Source organism: Erpetoichthys calabaricus, chromosome 4 (assembly GCF_900747795.2).
Source record: "Erpetoichthys calabaricus chromosome 4, fErpCal1.3, whole genome shotgun sequence".
NCBI lineage: Eukaryota > Metazoa > Chordata > Cladistia > Polypteriformes > Polypteridae > Erpetoichthys > Erpetoichthys calabaricus.
The window spans coordinates 216,998,289-217,019,843 of record NC_041397.2 but is presented as its reverse complement, the minus strand read 5'-3'; the positions used below and the strand labels follow the sequence as shown (position 1 = coordinate 217,019,843).

At 41.8% G+C, this 21,555-nt stretch overlaps 1 protein-coding gene across 2 annotated transcripts in view; it reads left to right on the top strand.

The window, feature by feature from the left end:
• nars2 (asparaginyl-tRNA synthetase 2, mitochondrial) overlaps positions 1–21,555 on the top strand; it is a 104,371-nt gene that overhangs the window by 59,815 nt on the left and 23,001 nt on the right. For both annotated transcript variants that reach the window (XM_028800305.2, XM_028800304.2), the window contains 5 exons: positions 5,497–5,595; positions 5,694–5,731; positions 5,814–5,880; positions 9,982–10,119; positions 15,217–15,314. In XM_028800305.2, the coding sequence (XP_028656138.1) occupies positions 5,497–5,595; positions 5,694–5,731; positions 5,814–5,880; positions 9,982–10,119; positions 15,217–15,314 (440 nt within the window). The remainder of the gene's footprint in view (positions 1–5,496; positions 5,596–5,693; positions 5,732–5,813; positions 5,881–9,981; positions 10,120–15,216; positions 15,315–21,555) is intronic.

Below are 21,555 nucleotides of genomic sequence, written 5' to 3'. Positions count from 1 at the left end.
TAGTGTATGTCAGGTTTTTCAACACTGACCAGAAAGCATTCTGTGAAGACCTGTTAGGTGTTACTCCCCTTCAGACCAGTACAAGAGGAGAAGACATCTACATGGCCATTAAGGAGATGTTGGCAAAGAGAGGAATAGAGCCAAAAAAGGTGGTTTCAATAACCACAGATGGAGCCCCTGCTATGATAGGGAGAGAGAAAGGAGCTGTAGCAAGACTGAAAGAAGACAATCCTGAGCTCATAGCTTACCGTTGCATCATTCATCAATCTGTCCTCTGCGCCTCCCTGTCAGATGAGCATGCTGAGGTGATGAATACAATGATGAAAATGATAAATTTTCTCAGAGCATCCTCTTCCTACCAGCTTTGCATGCTTAGAGAATTCCTTAGGGAAGTTGATGCCAATGCTGATGACCTTTTGCTGCACAACAATGTGAGATGGCTTAGCAAAGGCAGGTTGTTAGCGTGCTTTTGGTCCATAAGGATGGAAGTAGCAACTTTTTTGGCAGAGCTAAGAAGTCAGAAGGCATCACAGTTTTTTTTTTTTAGAAAATGATAAACAGATGGACAATGTGGCCTTTTTGGTTGATATCACTTCACATCTGAATGAAGTGAATTTGAGGCTAAAGGGCAAAGACAATTCAGTTTGTGAACTGATGACGGCTGTCCGCTCCTTTCAGAGGAAACTTGAGGTGTTCAAGGTAGACTTGCAGGGAGACTGTGATCACTTCCCAGCAGTGCAGGAACAGGTTCAGGGACAGCGAGATGTGTCTTCTTTTGTTGACTTTATTAATAAGCTGATTGTAAACTTCAGCAACCATTTTGACACCTTCAGCTTTGGACAGCAGCTCACCATGTTCATTCAAAGCCCATTTCTCATCACAGATGTCAGGGGGTTCTCAAAGGAAGTCACACAGCACTTTAAATGGGTAAATGCTGGGCCTCTTCAGATGCAACTGGTTGATTTCCAAGCACATATGGCCCTGAAAGAGCAGTGTGGAAGAAGTGACCCTTCCACTTTCTGGCTCCAAATGGTCCCTGAGACAGCTTTCCCAGGTCTGAGGAAAGCAGCCTTGTACATCTTGATCATGTTTGGCTCCATACACAACTGCGAGGCAGCTTTCTCCACAATGAACATAATCAAAACTAAATATTGTTCCAGGCTCACCAATGAACACCTCCACATGTCTATGAGAATGGCTCTGACCCCATTCAAGCCCAGGTTTAAAATCCTAGCAGGACAAGCTAGAGCTCAATTCTCTCACTGAGCAAAAAAGTGGGTCGATGAATATAAGAGAGGAAGAAAGTGAGCGTTTAAAACTGTTTAATTGTTAAGATGTGTTGTGATTTATTATCTGTAAAATTGGTCGAGACTGCTGAGTCAAGATGTGAAACAGAAAAGGGGAAATTCAAGCTTTTTCTCCATTTATTTTATTTTTCTGAAGTTAAGCACTTTATTTAAGCATGCACAATCTTCACATTTTATTTATTTTGTCTTATTTTGAAATGCAGCCCTACTTTTATTTAGTAAATTTAAGAACATTATATACTGTGACGGAACATTATACATATCTGCAGTCATACATACATGTTCATTTCTGTGTTACGTGACAATAAATATTGTCAAAAAGTTTTTGAATTGTACTGAACTCATTTGATATAAAAGTCTGGTATTGATTACATGCAGATGCTGATTCAACTACTAGGCTACCTAAATTTATACGATACTTAATAGTTAGACAACGTGATCTTCCGGACCGTTGCTTCAAGAAATTTTCTCTAATTGGAACTCTTTAGATCTTAGTTGAATACCCCTGTCCTAGGCCATGTCCTGCTTATACAGGTTTCTTGTTTAGTTTTGCACAGAAAAGGCTATATGCTATATATAAGGCTATACATATGTGTAAACATGACTAAATAAAGAAACCTAAACCTAAACCTATATGCAGGCCTAATTCAGAACAACCAAATTCTCAAAGGTGTTCATGAAATTGATCTTTCAGAATTTTTTTCAGTAAGTAGTGAATCATGTAGTGGAGGGCACCAGTAGAAGTTAAAGAGGAGTGTGTTTAAAAATGAAGCCCGGAAGCACTACTTCACATAAATAATCATGGGAACCTTGACGAAATAATATTGAGGTATGCTGCTGAAGCAGAAACTTTGATGAGGTTTTAAAATTCTGGATGGGATATTGGGACAATTTAACAGTTACCTAACCAGAAAAGTGTGATGGACAAATTTGAGGTTCTTTCTCATTTGTGAAAGTTATCTTCTTATTTAATTCTCATATCCCTAAGTCTATATTACATTTGAAAGACAGAAAGGCACCTACTTGAAGAATGCACAAAGATATAGGTTTTTTGAACACACAGGAAGAAGAAAAACAGCTATTATTATTTTATTGCAGAAAATTGTATATATTCATTTATTGTATTTTTGGCAAAATTGTAGTGTAGGAATTTTGATGATTAATAATGGCCACTTAGGAGGATGCTATAATATTATGGGATTAATCTAATAATTCGTCAAGGCTCCTACTTTCTTTACCTTACCTTTCTCTGTTGTAGGAGATATGTATCTGGCCTTTAGACTTGTATCAAGTAGGGAATCCATTCCCGGGAATGACATGCAGGATTTCCGAATTCCCGGGAATCCCAGGCTCCCGGGGATGTCACAGTGCACGGGCATCTCACATGTGAACGGTTTTAGAATGACCGACACTTATTTTTAATAAAACTACTGCAATATGTTGACACCAATAAAAGACTAACCTTATCTACAAGCAGTTCATGCTGTCATATAAGTACATGTATCTAGTTAGTTGCGGTAATAAGAGCAAAGAAAGCACAACGTGTCCAGTGTGTGGTCGTCCAGGTGAGAGCGCACCTTCATGCAGAGTACACCAGCCACTGAGAAAACACGCTCTGCCTCCACTGAAGTAGGCGGCACAGTCATCAGATACTGATAGACTTGTTCTAAAGAACACCCCGCGCTTGCGGTTGCTCTGAAACACCGCCATTTCAGCTTTTACTGATGCATCCAGTTTCTTGCCTTCATTCTGTGATGGCAAGTTTCTTGGCACAGATAATGCAGATGCAACAGACTGACGCATTGCAATTTCAAGTTGCTGTTCAAAGCTGTTGTCTGATGAAGTGCAAGCTGCAGCAATGGCGCCACCTTATTTATTTTCAACTGTAACTCTGTTATTTCTTGATTGATTTTTACACTTTTTCACGCTATATATGCAAACTTGGCCATTCCCGTTCACCCGGGAATTTCAGCAGTTTCATTCCCGGGAATGCAGGAATGAAAAATGTCCAGGAATCCTGGGCTTCCGGTAATTGGGAGCCCAGGAATGGATTCCCTAGTACCAAGGTAACTGATAAAAATGGTGATATATTTATCAACATGATAAACATAAGGAATATATAAATATCATAACTGCATATACAGTAATCCCTCCTCCATCGCGGGGGTTGCGTTCCAGAGCCACCCGCGAAATAGGAAAATCCGCGAAGTAGAAACCATATGTTTATATGGTTATTTTTAGAATGTCATGCTTGGGTCACAGATTTGCGCAGAAACACAGGAGGTTGTAGAGAGACAGGAACATTATTCAAACACTGCAAACAAACATTTGTCTCTTTTTCAAAAGTTTAAACTGTGCTCCATGACAAGACAGAGATGACAGTTCTGTCTCACAATTAAAAGAATGCAAACATATCTTCCTTTTCAAAGGAGTGCAAAGCAAGCAGTCAAAAAAAAAATCAATAGGGCTTTTTGGCTTTTAAGTATGTGAAGCACCGCCGGTACAAAGCTGTTGAAGGCGGCAGCTCACACCCCCTCTGTCAGGAGCAGGAAGAGAGAGATAGACAGAGATAGAGAGAGACAGATAAAACAAATCAATACGTGCCCTTTGAGCTTTTAAGTATGCGAAGCTCCGTGCAGCATGTCCTTCAGGAAGCAGCTGCACACAGCCCCCCTGCTCACACCCCCCTACGTCAGCGCAAGAGAGAGAGAGAGAGAGAGAAAGTAAGCTGGATAGCTTCTCAGCCATCTGCCAATAGCGTCCCTTGTATGAAATCAACTGGGCAAACCAACTGAGGAAGCATTTACCAGAAATTAAAAGACCCATTGTCCGCAGAAACCCGCGAAGCAGCGAAAAATCCGCGATATATATTTAAATATGCTTACATATAAAATCCGCGATGGAGTGAAGCCGCGAAAGGCGAAGCGCGATATAGCGAGGGATCACTGTATATATATATATATATATATATATATATATATATATATATATATACACAGTATAAAATATACACTGACATATGAAACTGGACGCAGTCAATCAGCACAGAGAAACATAACATATAGGCTGGCTGTTTACTGGTATTTAGAGTTCTACTTTATCTTGGTACAGATATTTACGATACCAGGTCTTTATGGATAATGTCCAATGTTGTTTGGAGTTGTTGCTTTGTTGTTGCTCTTGGTTCCAGTGTTGAAGTGCACTCTTTCTCTTTGCTGCATGATCCTTGTCAGTGCTCTGCTGCTTCTTCCTCATGTTGCCTTCTACTGTATTTTGCCACTTCATAGGGAAAAGGCATCACTCATTCTGGCCAAACAGTTTAGATCCTGAAGTTCCCTTCTTGAAGTAGTGGCTACTCCTAAGCAGACAGGGCTCAGTACTTACTTTGGCAGGCAGGATCTTGGCTCTCAGGCCCACAAATAGAAAGGTTTGTTGGCTTCAGATAAGTAAAAGGCGCATAGCTTTTAGTTTGAGATCAGGATTTAGATGTTTTCAGTCATTTTGGAGAGTTCCCAGAGAACTCAGAGAACCTCTGGAGAGTTCAGTGAGTTTCCAGCAAATATCCCAGAGAGAGAGTCTGCTTCCACTGGGAGAGGTGGGTGCATGTGGTTTTAAAGGAAAGTTGAACTTTCTCCTGATTGGATTAAAGTCACTTCCAGTTACAAAATCAGTAAGTTCTAATAGGTGGGTTCTTCTTTCCATCTTAGTTATTATCCCATGAATTATAGGTCTTTGTCCTTGCTTGACTCAGTTTTGTGACTTCTAGCACAAGAAGCCTGCAGAGGGACTTTTGGAGAGATTTTAGTGCAACTCTGATTTACACCTTAGTTATCAGGTGAAGTCTATTCAGATCCTGGCGCAGGGTGGAGTTCAGTCACTTAGTTTGGAATGCAAGCGGGGGTTTTGTGCAGCTGGATGCCTATACCTCTGTTAAATCTGCTTTCTTAACAGGCCTAGTATACCACAAAACCATAGCAGAATACGCAATGCACAGTTTATCGTACAGTAGTACATTTCTCTAGATAGTTTGTTTCACATCATGCTTTGTATGGATGATGTCCCATCCAAGGTTAGTTCTTACATTGCAGCCATGCTGCCAGGATGGGCAATTGTCCCCTGATTTTGAAAGAAATTAAATGGGTTTGATAATGGACGAATGGCAATTTCACAAAATTTTGTCTGGTTTTAGGTTATGCAGTCTCTCTTCAAAACTGTTACTGACAATGTCCTGTCCCAGTGTCCTGAGGATGTAGCACTTTTTCACAAACATGTTTCTCCTGGACACAAGGTGGGGAAAGTACTTCATTGCTTTTTTTTAATTTTTTTTTTTCTGTAATGAGAGTAATATGAGTTAGTAATAATCTTCTTTTTGGTTTAATTTTAAAGGAGAAGTTAGACAGAATGCTACACAATGACTTTAAAGTGTAAGTATTGACTTCAAACATTCTAAGCAAAATCTTTGCCAATTACACAAATCTCATTTTTATGTTCTGCTTTTCTTTGTAGAATTACTTATACAGAGGCAGTACATATTTTGAAATCCTGTTCTCATTCATTTGCTTTCAAACCAGAGGCAAGTATGTTTTATGAATCTAATTTCAGTTATTTATCACCAAAGAAAAGAACACCTTTGTTTGCTAACCATATACACGGTTTATATAGATATTGTGGCACGTGGCTGGGGGTGGCACCTAGCCGGGACGCCCAGGAAGACCGGAGGAGGGCTGACGCCTCCTCCAGACCACGAGGGGGCGACCGCCCTGGTTCCTTTGGGGGCCACGGGTACAGAGCTGGGAAGCTCAACCCTGTAGGGGCCCGTGGTCAAATCCAGGGGGCGCCCCCATGCCTGGAAACCTGGAGAAACCTGGATCCCAGCACTTCTGCCACACCAGGAAGTGCTGGGGGGAAGACGAGTGGGGACACCCGGAGTGCTTCTGGGTACGCAGCCGGCACTTCCACCACACTGGGGAGTGTCGGCGGGAGATTGCCGGGACACACCTGGAGCATATCCGGGTGCTCATAAAAGGGGCCGCCTGGAATTGGGTGGAAGTTGGATGATGTCTTGGAGGAGAGACAAGAGGCGGCCTGAAGAAGAGAGGCATTGTGTTGTTTAGCCTGGACTGTGGGGGAGTTTTGGGGTTGTGTGGCATTTAATATTGTATATATTAGTGTAAATAAACGTGTGTTGGGTAGAAAATGATGTCTACCTGTCTGTGTCTGGGCTGTTCCCCACAATATATATATATATATATATATATATATATATATATATATATATATATATATATATATATATATATATATATATATACAGTACACCCCCAAAATTCGCGGGGGTTTCGTTCCTAGAGCACCTGTGAATTGTGAAAAACTGCAAATTATGGATGTGGTTAAAAAAATGCCAATTTTTATGGTTTAAACCCTAAATATGCCCCCAAAACACTTAAATTTCTTTTCAACCACAGCTTAATACATTACCTAAAAAAAGAATGTAAAGGTAAACCGTATTCTGTACAGTACTGTACTGATTTTTCACCCGCAGTGCTAGAATGTAAAATACCAATGTTACTGCTATATGTACTATAATACATAATACAAGTGCGTTTAATTGCCAGAAGCCTTAGAATGTGCAGGACGTTTTGACGGCATCTTGGGGCTTTAACTCTTAAACTGCCACATACTCGGGGGTTAATGCATTCCTGGACGCCAAATACTTTTTTGCTGCACTTTTTAAGTAAACGTCACAATTCACAAAGAAAAAGTGAAGTTTTAATGGAACACATTTTTTTTTCATGCAAAGAGCATCACAATTACTGCAACACTGATCATTTTACACACTGCCAATAAACTGTAAAAGCTACTTAAAAAACTACTGGAACAATATGTACAAGGTGCAACTGACACTGTAGCTGCATTTTTCCCAAAGTTTCCAAAATTCAGCAGCTCTAACTCAAAAATGGGATTCAACAAAAGCCTGACGCGCAGAAATGATTCCACAGACAAAATATCTTCGTTTTTAAAAGTTTAGTTAAGTTTCAAAGTAAAACCATTCACACAAAAAAAGAAAATTAAAATATCAAAAAAAAGAAAAAATTATAATAAGAAAAATTTAGTTCTAAGCTTGATTTTGTTATATCTTAAATCGTTACTAATCACTTATAATTTCTGAACCATTTCGAAACGGTCAGAAAACTGTATGCTTATCCCATTTCTAAGTTGAAAATGGGTCTTTCAAGTCCCTGTTTACAGGGACCTGTTCTAAACACAACAAGAGCTTATTAACACACTGTTTCTCAGTTATAGCAAGAAGATTCTATATCTTACTAACTTATAGGGGGAAAAGACTATACCATTGTCTATGACTATGGAAGAGATTATATTCTATTCAAATAAAGCAAACATTAATATGGGTTTAACTCAAAACTTTAACTTTCTATGATTGGCACTTACAGACGCCATTGGTAAAATTTAGTAAATCATGAGCCAACTGCGCTTGAACTGGATGCACGCAATCACACAGAGGTAAACGCTGATGATTGCAGGCTAGTTTACTGCAGCGGCTCAATCAAAGAGATAGTGAGGCTGCAGGGGCCGGCAGTGGTCATGAGCTGGCTGCTCAACAAATGTACAGCACTGTCTGATCAGCTTTGGTGTGCTGGTAAATTGTACTGGGAACCAACAATAGCCGGTTGTGGCATTCAATGAATGTATGTCGCCGAATATACTTGGCTCCTACGTGCTGGCAAATAATATAACTTTAGTTAACAAATTGTGAAATTGTTTTAAGTATTAAATGTACTGTGTACTGCTTTTGAAACCTTCTGGAAAATTACATCCATTCATTTTTTGAACTTGCCTTATCCAATTTATGGTTATGGAGAACCAGATTGACTTGGTACCAGTTCTCAATACAGAGGCTGAAGGGTGTTTTTACGTAACAGGTACCCCTATTTGTACAAATTTCTTGAGATATTCACACTTCTTCCAAATTAATTTATATTCGAAATGGAAGCAGCACTCAACAAGTGCAATCGAAAACCAATTTTTTTTAAGTACCCCTCCAGAAGTCATCTGTGACAATATGTAAAGACTGATGTTTCTTGATCAAGCTTGGCAGCAATTAGCAGAAGATAATTACCAAAACTACGAGTACCTTTCCTTTATAGTGCAGACTCACATATATTCCTATACTTGCTTACACCATTCCAATTTAGAGCCATAAATGAACCTAACCTACCCTACACATTTTTAGAACAAAAATGGAGAACTATGCAACGGCAGATGGTAGAAGTACTATATTCTTACAGAGAGTAAGCAGTCTGGATTTCCAAGCAAGATTTCAGGAGCTATAGGGTTGCTTTAATACTGTTTAGAATCTGGCTGTGAAAAACATCCAAGTTATCCATCTCTTTTTTCCTGGCTTGTAGTTAAGAGATCAGTAGTCAGTGTTGACCTTAGAGCCCGTAGAAATTCACTGTTGGTGAAAATACAGAAGACATAGTATCTTGGATTCACTAAGTCACCATAACTACCATCAGACGCCACCTCCATGCTAACAGATTATTTGGGAGTCATGCCAGATAAAAGCCTTTCCTGTCATTTACCTACAAATATCAATGCCTGGAGTCTGCTAAACACTACTGGAACTTTGTTTGGAACCATGCTTTATGGTCAGATTAAACAAAAATTGAGTCTTTTGGCTACAAACACTCAAGGTGAGTTTGACATAAAAAGAATGATGGCTATACAGAAAAGAACTTCATCTCCACTGTCAACTATGGTGGATGTTCTGTGGTGTTGCAAGTATTTTTTTTTCTTCTAAAAGCTCTGAAAACATGGTATAATGGACTTCATTAATTACCAGATTTTAAATTTAAACCTGGCTGCGTTTAACAAGAAACTGAAACTGGGTGTGTCTCTTGTTTTTGCCCAGTTACGTGCATTGTTCTGGCTGTTGATTGTCCTCCCTTCCATCTCTTGCCTCAATTTTTGTCAAAGTGTTCTGAGATTAATTTATTATATTCTTTCTCACCTGGCTGCAACTTCAGCTTGCTTTTCCTGAATTCACTCTAGATCCTAATTCCATTATTAAAAATACCTATAGCAGTATAGCTGACAGGATAGGCTATTGGTGCTCACAGCCCAATATGCTTTTTATTTCTGTGTTATTTAAAGTGACATTTTGGGCTATGCATTACACTTGTGAAAAACTAGTATTTTTTTTTTGTTTTTTGTTGTATTTTTTTGGATGCTGAAGCATGTTAAAATGCATTTATTGAAATAAATTTCGTTATTGAAATATTTTAGTCTATTTTTCTCTCTGAATCCTCTTAGGCAATACTGTATTACAACTTAATTAAACAGAGTCTAATATTAACTTTAAAGTTTTGTTACAGTTGCTTTATCTTCAGTCTGATTAATTGAATGATGTACTATAGTTATTTGGCACTTCATTGAAGTTAATGTTTTATACTTCATTTCAAGTGGCTACAACAAAAAGAAATGGAATCTGAACAGAGTGTTGGGGATTTTTTGCTGATAATGTCTATACTGTAGTATACACTATCTACACTTCAGTTGTTGAACAAAAGTTTTAAATATACAGTTGTCAGTTGTATATTTATATTCAGCTGATTTATTGTTGCTTGCTTTAATCTTGATTGTTTACTTTTAGTGGGGAAGTGATCTTCAGAGTGAACATGAAAAGTATCTAGTTCAGCATTGTGGAAATGTTCCACTGTTTGTTACCAACTACCCTTATAACCTGAAGCCGTTCTATGCCAGAGATAATGAAGACCATCCTAATCATACCGTAAGTGTTTTTCTTGCTTAAGAAAAGGTTTAATCAGTTTAATTAGATACCTTGTGATGTTTGTTGCAAGAAGAGGAAAAACAGACCTTTCTTAATGTCATTTGTAAATTTCATTTATGTTCAAGGAGTCTACAACATTTACTGTCTGTAACTTTCATACCTGGTTAACTGAAATTAATAACTTCAAATATTAATCTCATTTGTTAAATTTAATTATTTATTTGGAAAATGTAAATTGAAAAGAAGTCTTAGCAATTCAGGTGTCTCAAAATAAAATGTTTTTGGAATAAAATTAATTATTGTACTTCTTCAAATCTTCTTAATATAGTTTTACTAGCAGAGACCAGAAAACTGTTTAGGACAGTGACCTGAGAGATTCATTTTAAAATAAAAAAGACAAGTTATACTAAGTTAACAGAAAAAAGCAACCTTAAATTGCATTTTAAATTTTAAAACAAATGTGATTGTACTATATGACTCTAGAAGACCAGGTGGCATTTTGCTTTGCGCATGTTGTAAAACACCATTTGAATTGGGGTATCCACTCCTGTGAATCAAGGAATGGGTTTCAAAGTTGAATCTATTATCTGTGTTTTCTTTAGCCAAGACTATGTATTTAATTATTGACTAGGCGTGCTATGCGCCAGCCACTTCACGTCTCTGCTGCTTGCATTGTGAAAGGGGAGGGCTGCATGCTCACTAAGGGAGAGCTGAATGCACGCTAAGGAGATGTGGTCAGATCAGCTGCTGGCTTGCTGCTGCTGAACTGCATGTTCTGCTTGTCACGCTACATGTTCATTGTTTAATAACCTGTACAGCAGCTGTCCTTTTGTCTCACTGCCTTGTCTCGCGGGACATTAAAGTGTCTTTCGCGGGACGTTAAAGTGTCTCTGAGAAAATCACATACCGTCTCCTTCCAAGCCTTCAAAGATTTTTTTTTTTATAATGGATGTAGTAAATTAAAAAATAGGTTTATTATTGTGAATATTCAGTTTTAAATATACATGTGTATGGTGCTTAAAATTATTTAAAATTCTTATTTGACTATTTTAATGATTTACTACTCCATCTTTTAATTATTCCTGACTTGTATGCATACAGTATGTATGAATGAATATATGTATTTATTTCTTAAGTCTGTGAGTATTCAACACTGCAGGAGAATTCCTCATAATATGACCATACTGGAAAATATAAGGGTGGCGCAGTGGTAGCGCTGCTGCCTCGCAGTTAGGAGACCCGGGTTCAGCGTCCACCCTGTGTGGAGTTGGCATGTTCTCCCCGTGTCTGCGTGGGTTTCCTCCGGGCGCTCCGGTTTCCTCCCACAGTCCAAGGACATGCAGGTTAGGTGGATTGGTGATTCTAAATTGGCCCTAGTGTGTTCTTGGTGTGTGGGTGTGTTTGTGTGTGTCCTGCGGTGGGTTGGCACCCTGCCTGGGATTGGTTCCCTGCCTTGTGCCCTGTGTTGGCTGGGATTGGCTCCAGCAGACCCCCGTGACCCTGTGTTCGGATTCAGCGGGTTGGAAAATGGATGGATGGATGGAAAATATAATGGCTATAGTGTATCTAAATTTAGTAAATAACTAAATTTTAATAAAGTTTTTTTTTTCCTAAAATTGATAAATGAGGCAGAATGCATGGAAGAGGTGGATGCCTAGCCTGTGCAAAATGTATGGTAAAAGTATTACAAGAAACTCGTCCCAATGCCTAGTTTTTGGAAGTGGGTCCATAAAAGATATTGTTGTGTGAAGGGTAGTCTGCAGTTGGCAAGTGACACTTTTGTTTGTGGAAAGTGCGTGAAGTTGTTTTGGTGTAAGTATTTAGGTTCTGCTACTACTGTAAAGTAGGTAACCTGTTGAGTGCAAATGAAGGTGCAGAAAACACAGTGATAGTGAGTGTGAGCAGTGCATGGAAGACATTTCGGGAGCTATCCCCAATTCTGACTTCTAAAGGAGTCTCTGTGACATTGAAGAATAAAGTTTATGAAAGTTGACTGTGGAGTAGTATGATGTATGAGAGTGAAACATGGCCAGTAAAATTGGAATTTGAAGCATGACCGGAAAGAACAGAGATGCCAATTACCAAATGGATGCATGAAGTTTCACAGAGTGAAAGGAAAACAAATGGTGAGTTAAGAGAAAGATTTGATCACTAAACCTGTGATCCTTATGTAAATATACTGTGATCTCTCTACTCATTGTTTCAAAAGTACACATCTGTAAAGCTGTCATTATTTTTCCATATTTTATACAGTACTTACGTTTTTAGTGTTAATGGTAAATTGTTTTCTTAACAACCCTGAGATAGTGGCTCTGAGGCTAAGGATCTGCACTGGTATCCCGAAGGATGCCGGTTCAAATCCCCGTCACTGCCAAAAGAGATCCTACTCTGCTGGGCCCTTGAGCAAGGCCCTTAACCTGTAATTGCTCCAGGGGCGCTGTACAATGGCTGACCCTGCGCTCTGACCCCAAGGAGTATGCGAAAAACTAACAAATTCCTGATACAAGAAATTGTATAAGGCGAAATAAAGAACAAAAAAAAAATATATAGTTGAGAAGATCTTTGTTTTATTTCAGATTTTAACATAATAAAGACAACTAGCCAACCCGCGACGTAGCATACGCTGCATAATTATGTATTGATGGGTGAACACTTCCTGAACGACACAGTTGTCCAAATGGGGTGGGTTTGTGGATACCACTGTGAGTGAATGAAAAGATAGACCTCTGGAGAGAGCAACATATAATTGTCCGTGACTGAAAGCGGGATCGTCTGTGATGAAGAAGGCCACGCTGGTGAAAGTTACTTCTATGTAGGGCTAAGTGTCAGCACTTGTAGATTAAGGTGTAGCGAGTCTTCGTTGTTGACGCTTAATATAGCTTGTGTACTGAGATGTTCCGGAGTCACAGTTGAGAAACACTTCTTTAATGTTTTTTAAGCACAGGAGAAAAAATGAACATGTGAAACATCCATAATGTAATAAGCCACCAAGAAAAGTAACATTGCAAAAATTCTATCTACGACCCGATCTCTGTAAACAGAAGTGAAAACAAAATCGAGCCCGGTGTATTCTTTAACTGCCTTGTGGTGCTGTAGTAGTGCTGCTGATTTGCAGTAAGGAGACTGTGGAAGATTGTGGTTTCGCTTCCCGGTTCCTCCCTGTGTGGATAGCGCTTTGAATACTGAGAACACCGCTATATCAATGTAACGAAGTATTAACAGGAAATTGTCTTCGTGTAATAGTAAAAGACAAATTATCCCCAACAAACAAACTGTTTTACACGCTGCATACCAACCCACGGCGTAGTATACACCGCATAATCACGCCGCTTTTTAAATGTTTTTTAAACAGAGGGAAAAAAATGAACATTTGCAAAATCCGTAACGCTGCTTTCAGTAAGTACAATGCACACGCGTTTAATTTGTCGGACACTTTTTGCCAGCCGTCTTTTCTGGTTTGGGCTGCTTTTGCAGTGTTACCGCTTTTGCATGTTAAATCTTGAAATCCTTCGAGTACCTAATTAACTAACTAACACCAACCCACCCACACACACAGCTTGTGTGAAACAAATGCGCCCGTACTTTCATAATTTTGTTGCAGCCTATAGTGGAGTCAGGCACAGAGAAGGTCAGCTGCTGAGAGAGCGTCTCGACTGTTGCAGGGCCTGAATCGGTGAAGCAGGTGAGACACTAATGAAACAGAGGCACAGGGCTTATTGGTTTTTAAAGACTGCTTCCTTCATTGTGTTTTAACCTCAGTTTTAAAGGATTGTTTTAAGGATCCCATGGGATACCCCTCGCAGACTGTTTTAGACGCTGCATTCAGCGATTCACATCCGCGACAAACATGCCTCTTCTTACATGGTCCTGCTTTGGTGGGCGGGGAAACGTTTTCTGTGTTCCAGCAGGACCATCTAAGAAGATGCATGTTTGTCACGGATGCGGTGGATGTGGGCCGGGGAATAAAGAGTGTTGGTGGGTGGGGAAACGTTTTCCATGTTCCTGCAGGACCATCTAAGAAGACACATGTTTGTCACGGATGCGAATTGCTGTATGTAGCGTGTAAAACAGTTTGCAATGTTGCACGCAGTCATGCGTCATAACCGAAAAGTCAACGTGGCTCAGAGCTGCATGCGGACTGTAGCACAGACAAACAGAAATGACGGCGTGTTTTCTGAGGCGTCGCGTCCGAGTTGGTGGGCGTGGCTCTGTGAGTTTTCATCATATCCAATGGTCTTAGAGTTGGTGGGCGTTGCTCTTTCCTGCGTGCTTTCATGGGTGTGGGCGTGGCTCCTTCCTGCGTGTTTTCATGGGTGTGGGCGTGGCTCCTTCCTGCGTGCTTTCATGGGTGTCGTGCCGCTCTGGCTGCGGCTTAGAGAATTGTATATATAGATAATTGTAAATTTTTTGTTCTGTTCACACTTTTAAATTTTTACTCCCTTCATTGTTTTGAGGGTGTTTGTTTGCAAAGTCTTCAGACCTAAGTTTGCCTACCTGACTAGGTTGTTGTTACTTTTTTCCATTTTATTTGCAATATTTTCAAGAAACACTTTTAATATGGTTTATTTTCACCAACAGATTATTTTCATATTAGAAATGATAGGAGTCTACTTTTCTTCTCAGAATATTAGTTGATAGTTTCATTGTTCCCCTCCCACAGTCAGTTGTCAATTAATTTTTTCCCCAACATTAAGATATATTTTTGTATTTTCAAAATTATTATCAAAACACACTTTGTGCAAAGATATGATGTTTTAAGAGTTTTTTTTTGTTGGTCTTAGGTTTGCATATGAGTTTACAATACAGTATACTGTATATTGCAAATGTGTTATTAAAATATGCCACTTTCTTTTAATTAATTTAACTGTTTAACTCTTGGAGCAACCCTTTTGGTTGTTCTGGCTTAAAAGTACTTTGGTCTTCTTTTTAATTATTTCCATTTTGAATTTAAAATGTTTTATTATATTTTGATAGTTTATAATATATGAAAGTGTTCTCGTTTTTTAAGAATAATTATTAGGTATTAAATAATTTTACATTAATGTGTTTTTTTAATCAAGTGTTACTTATTAAGAAATAATTATGGTTCTGCTTCAGGTAGCGGCTGTTGATCTACTTGTTCCTGGAATTGGAGAGCTCTGTGGTGGAAGCCTAAGGGAAGACCGTCTTTCCTTGCTACAATCCCGTTTAGAAATGTAAGCAAAGGCCCTGTGAAATTTTTTATTACTCAACTTTTTGACAAAACGATGGATGTTAAACTTATTTTGTTTTTTGCATTTGCTAATGAAAGCATAACAATTGGGTTTACTAACATATACAGTGTACCATCATTAGTTGCCTTCTTTGAATTGCATTCTTGCACTTCTATACATAACATGCAGTGGAAATATCTATCTTTGGAATATTTTTCTCTTTTATAATATAAAATATAAGCTGGAAGGAACATTGTCTGCCTGAATTTAGTGCAATTTGATTGCTTTCATTTGAAAAAAGTACTCATAAAGATTTAAGTAACAGCTTCAGGATGAATGTGTTTAACTGTATTTAAATATTATTTACAATACAATATTCTTCCTCATTTATGATATCCTAGAAAATAACAAAATTAATATCTGATCAGTTTTCCGCCACTTGAAATAAAAATGTGTCTGCAATCAATATGTCTGTTGTCACAAAAACCAGACATAAGAGATGTGAAAAGGTTTGGGGCAGCCACCCATGTAATTAATTTCCTGGCTGCAAAGTCGAACAAATGAATTCAGCACTGATGTGCACAAAACCAAGTCCCAAACAGAACTGAGGGAACAGGGAAAAGGTGGAGGCTTTTAAAGGGGAAGACAGGAAGTGAAGTCAGAGGGGTCGGGCTCATGAAGGTCTTTTGTCATTGGTGCGAGCCCGGACGTGACATCACAGGGGCCAGAGCCGGCAAGGTCTCCGTCCATTGGCTCGGTCCCGGAAGTGACGTCAAGAGGACCAGGTGGGATCTCCCGTGAATGGTCTGCAGGCAAGGGAGAAAAAGAGTCAGTGCACTCTGCCACATCCCGGTATGTCTCGGAAGTGCCCTTACTCAAGCCGTTTAGCTGCCTCCCATGCGCACATGTGTGAGAAGGCCCCCCCTCAGCCCAGACCCGTCGGGTCAGGCGACCCTGACCGAGAGGTCGTGAACCCAAGAAAGGGCATCAGCGTTGGCGTGAAAAGTGCCCCAACGATAAACGAGTGAAAACTTGTATGGCTGTAGGTCAAGAAACCACCTGGTGACCCGCGGATTTGACTCCTTGTACAGGGCCATCCACTGTAAAAGGGCGTGGTCCATGACAAGGGTGAATTCCCGGCCCAGCAGGTAGTACCTCAGCTGAGTAGTTGCCCATTTAATCGCCAAAGCCTCTCTCTCCACCGCCGCGTACCTGGTCTCCCGGTCCAACAGTTTCTGGCTCAGGAACATAATGGGGTGTTCCGCACCATTGACGTTTTGGCTCAGCACGGCCCCCAGGCCTGTGTCCAAAGCGCCTGTCTGGAGGATGAAAGGTAAGGAAAAGTTAGGAGCTTTCAAAATAGGTGCGGACATAAGGGCCTGTTTCAAGTCAGTAAATGCAGCCCCCGTCTTTTCAGTCCATACCACAATGTTTGGGGCCTTCGTCTTTGTCAAATCAGTCAAGGGCGCCGCTCTCTCTGAGAACCAGGGCACAAACCGGCAGTAGTACCCCGATAACCCGAGAAAGGCTTGGACCTGCTGCTTGGTTCGCGGACGGGGCCATTTCAAAATGGCATCTACTTTGGAGCACTGTGGCTTCACGGTACCCCAACCCACCAGGTAGCCTAAATACTTGGCTTCGCTCAATCCAAAGAAACATTTCTTGGGATTAATCCGAAGTCCAGCCTCACCAAGTATCCGCAATACAGCTTTTACCTGCTGTAGGTGTTCCAACCACATGCTGGAATAGATGACCATGTCATCCAGATAGGCAGCACTGTATGAGTTATGAGGCCTGAGCACTTTGTCCACCAGACGCTGGAAGGTAGCTGGAGCCCCGTGTAACTGAAATGGAAGGACACGATACTGCCAGTGTCCGCTGGGGATGCTAAACGCGGTCTTAACCTTTGCGGAGTCCGTTAAAGGAACCTGCCAGTACCCCTTTGTCATGTCCAGTGTGGTCAAATACTGAGCCTGTCCAAGCCTCTCGAGGAGGTTGTCCACTTGTGGCATTGGCTAAGCATCAAATTGGGAGACCTGATTAAGCCGACGGAAGTCATTGCAAAACCTCCAACTCCCGTCAGGCTTAGCGACCAACACAATTGGGCTGGACCAGGGACTATGACTTTCCTCAAAAATACCTAGTTCCAGCATGTTTTTGATCTCAAGCTCCACTTCAGCCCTTTTTGCCTTGGGAAGATGATACAGACATTCTCGGACTATAACCCCAGGATCTGTCACAATGTCGAGCTCAACCAGAAATGTCCGTCCGGAGTTTTCACTCACTACCTCCTGGACAGACAGGATAACTGTTTCCAGCTCCTGTCGTTGTCTGGGACTTAAATCCGCACCGAAGTTAAGGCTAGCCGTGTGAGCAAAGAGTGAGCGGGGCTGACCGGAGGAGGGATCGGGATCCCTGTCCTTCCATGGTTTCAGCAGGTTTACATTAAAAACCCACTCCCTCGGCCGACGATTGCGTTGACTCACCAAATAGTCGACGAGTCCTTTCCTCTCCTTAACTTTGTATGGGCCTTGCCAATGGGCAAGCAACTTAGAGTGGGAGGTAGGTACTAGGACCATGACACGACCTCCCGGGCGGAACTCCCGGAGCGCAGTGCCACGGTTGTAATAATGGACCTGTGCTGCTTGAGCCTCTTCCGTGTGACTTTTAAGGAGGGGCCGAATCTTACCAAATCTATCGCGTAATTGGATGATATATTCCAATATATTTGTAGAGGGAAGAGCCTCTTCTTCCCATCCTTCTTTTAAGATATATAATATACCCCGGGGTTGTCGCCCATACAGTAATTCAAAAGGGGAGAACCCCGTGGAGTCTTGTGGGACTTCCCGATAGGCAAAAAGGACGAGGGGGAGGAGCTGATCCCAGTTCCTTCCATCCTTGCTGACCATCTTACGCAGCATTTGTTTGAGAGTCTGATTGAACCTTTCTACCAAACCGTCGGTTTAAGGGTGATACACCGCGGTCTTTAAATGCTTTATTTTCAGTAACTTGGAAGTCTTCTTGAACGTCTCCGAGGTAAAAGGTGTCCCCTGGTCCGTCAAGACTTCCTTGGGGATGCCCACACGCGCAGAGACCCCTAGTAATTCCCGTGCGATGGCTTTGAAAGTGGCTGAGCACAACGGAACAGCTTCGGGGTATTTGGTAGCATAATCCACAAGGACTAGGATGTACTTGTGTCCTCAAGCTGAGGGCTCTAGAAGGCCGACTAAATCGATCCCAATTCTGTGATAGGGAACATCAATCAGGGGAATAGGAATGAGAGGAGCACGGTCCTTTCTAGGAATCTGTCGCAATTGACACTCCGGGCAGGAAGTGCAAAAGCGACGAACATCCTCATTGATTCCCAGCCAGTAGAAACGGAGCTTGATCCGCTCCATGGTTTTCTCGGTGCCCAAATGGCCACCTAGGAGGTGGGAATGTGCTAATTCCCAGACCTGCCGCCGGAAGGTCCGTGGGATTAGCAGTAGCCTTCTGTCCTGCCCGTCATGCTCAGCTACGCGATAGAGTAGGTCATTTTCTAGCACAAAGTGAGGACCCTGTGGCATCAACTGGTTAGTGCGCTGGCCGTTGACCAGGGCTACCGCATTTTTGGCAAACTTAAGGAAGTCGTCATTCCACTGCTCCCTTTTAAAAGAAGCTGGCGTCTCTCTAAATTGAAACCGCAAAAGGGAGAGAGGGTCTTGGACGACCTCAAGGGGCGTGGTTTCATCCCGTTCCATCTTGCCGCTGGTGGATGACGTATCGGCACGGGACGGTCCGGGAATTGCCACGTCACTGAAGGCGGCCACTTCGTCTCTCTCTGCCGGCTGGTTACACGGCATGGAGGCAGCTTGAGATCCGGGTGTGGAGGATCTGGAAGGACCGCCACGGTTAATTTCTGAATCGATCCTCCGTAGCTGATGACACAACAGGCGGACCTGTACCAGCGGATTTCTCCGTGGACACAGGTTATCCATCCATCCATCCATTTTCCAACCCGCTGAATCCGAACACAGGGTCACGGGGGTCTGCTGGAGCCAATCCCAGCCAACACAGGGCACAAGGCAGGGAACCAATCCCGTGCAGGGTGCCAACCCACCGCAGGACACAGGTTATACTGGTCTCAAATGATAACCATTGTCGCAGTAACACAAATCGGCGGGCAACAATGGAAATGTTGCTGCTGGAATCGAACAAAGCAGTAGTTTTGTGCCCGTTTACCATCACCACACCTGTGTGTGGGACTGCCAACGGGTTAGTCAGAGCACACCAACCCCTCCTTCCCCTCCACCTGCATTCCTCCTTGCTCCCAAGCGGTTTGCACGCCCGCAACTCTGGGGACGTCGGCACAAGCTCTGGATTGTACGGGGGGGGGGCTAGGTTTTGGGACGTACTCTGGTCGAGTTTGACTAAGGGACCTTTCAGCTCACCCAGATTGCGAGGCCGTCCTTTGTGTCTCTACGAGCTCTATGAGCTCTGCCATATTATGGAATTGTTTACCCCAGACCGGCTGGGTGAAGCCACGGGGTAGTGTTTTCAGGAGCAGGTAGCAGGCCACCTGCTCTATTATGTGGGAGGGCTCGTTTTGGGTCAAACCTCCAGATTTTCACTCTATTCACCTGCCCGTCTGGGGCACCCCGAGGTGGAAATCGGGGCTCTGGCTTCACAGGGAGGCGGGCACTCTCCTCCGAGAGAGCATAACAAGCCCCTTTTGCCTCCCCCTTCTGGAGCAGCCCAAGTCTGTGAGCCCCTCCCGCACACTCCCTGGCCTGCTTAGGTTGCCTAGTGAAGCATGCCGGGCACAGAGCTTGTACCGGGTCACTCCAAACCACGGGATACCCTCCCCGCCTGAATACTCGGCCCCCGTACGCTCCCACCAGGGTGTATTGCAGGTTCTGTCCCCGTCTCTTCTGGGACTTCTCCATCCTGCCGACTACGCCAATGTCACAAAAACCAGACATAAGAGTCGTGAAAAGGTTTGGGGCAGCCACCCGTGTAATTAATTTCCTGGCTGCAAAGTCGAACAAATGAATTCAGCACTGATGTGCACAAAACCGAGTCCAAAACAGAACTGAGGGAACAGGGAAAAGGTGGAGGCTTTTAAAGGGGAAGACAGGAAGTGAAGTCAAAGGGGTTGGGCTCATGAAGGTCTTCTGTCATTGGTGCGAGCCCGGACGTGACATCACAGGGGCCGGAGCCGGCAAGGTCTCCTTCCATTGGCTCGGTCCCGGAAGTGACGTCAAGAGGACCAGGTGGGATCTTCCGTGAATGGTCTGCAGGCAAGGGAGAAAAAGAGTCAGTGCACTCTGCCACATCCCGGTATGTCTCAGAACTGCCCTTACTCAAGCCCTTTAGTTGCCTCCCATGCGCATGTGTGTGACTCTGTCTAATATATATAACATGTAGTAGTATAAATCTACGAGTAATCATTGTATTAATTCAGTTCTATATGGCATATGGTAAAATCCAGATTCCTTTTTTTAACAAGTTCTAGCCCTGTTAGTTCCAGTACTCCACCTGCTGTTTACTGGGTTTCCTAAAGCAGCCGGTGTGCAGGTTACGTAAAAAATAAAGATGTAATCTTTTAACTGTATAATGAGCTGCACCTGCTTAACCTGTGACTCACTTTGTGTGTGTCTATGTGCGTTTGTTTTTTTTGAGAAACAGATTACATTAATGCTTCTCCCTTTGTGTTTTCATCTAGTAAAACAGACAATCAATACTAAAATAAAGTAGCAGCAATTCTGCAAAACTATCCATCATAATCATAACAAAAAAAATGTAGATAGTAAATCTGAAAAAAGAAATACTGAATCAATTTGCAATCTCTCTGAACTTTTTTTTTTGTAAAAACATGTACGGTATTTAACTGTAACATTTTCTGCTCATGTACTTCATGACTTATATGTTCATTTCAGCAATGACTTTCATATCTTGCCTGAAGAAGGGGCCTGAGTTGCCTCGAAAGCTTGCATATTGTAATCTTTTTAGTTAGCCAAGTAAAAGGTGTCATTTTGCTTGACTTTTCACTACATAAATTACTGAATGATTTTAGTGGTTTTGGGAAATTGAGGAGCATCATACTGACTATATACAAAAATAAACCAAATTTCTTGCCTTTATCTGAAAAGGCATTAAGCAGGAAAAAGACTACACCATTATATTTTAAATTGAGTCATAATCTACTCATATGCTGTAAAACACAGAATAAAAAATGGTATTCCTCCATATAGGTTATTGTGTA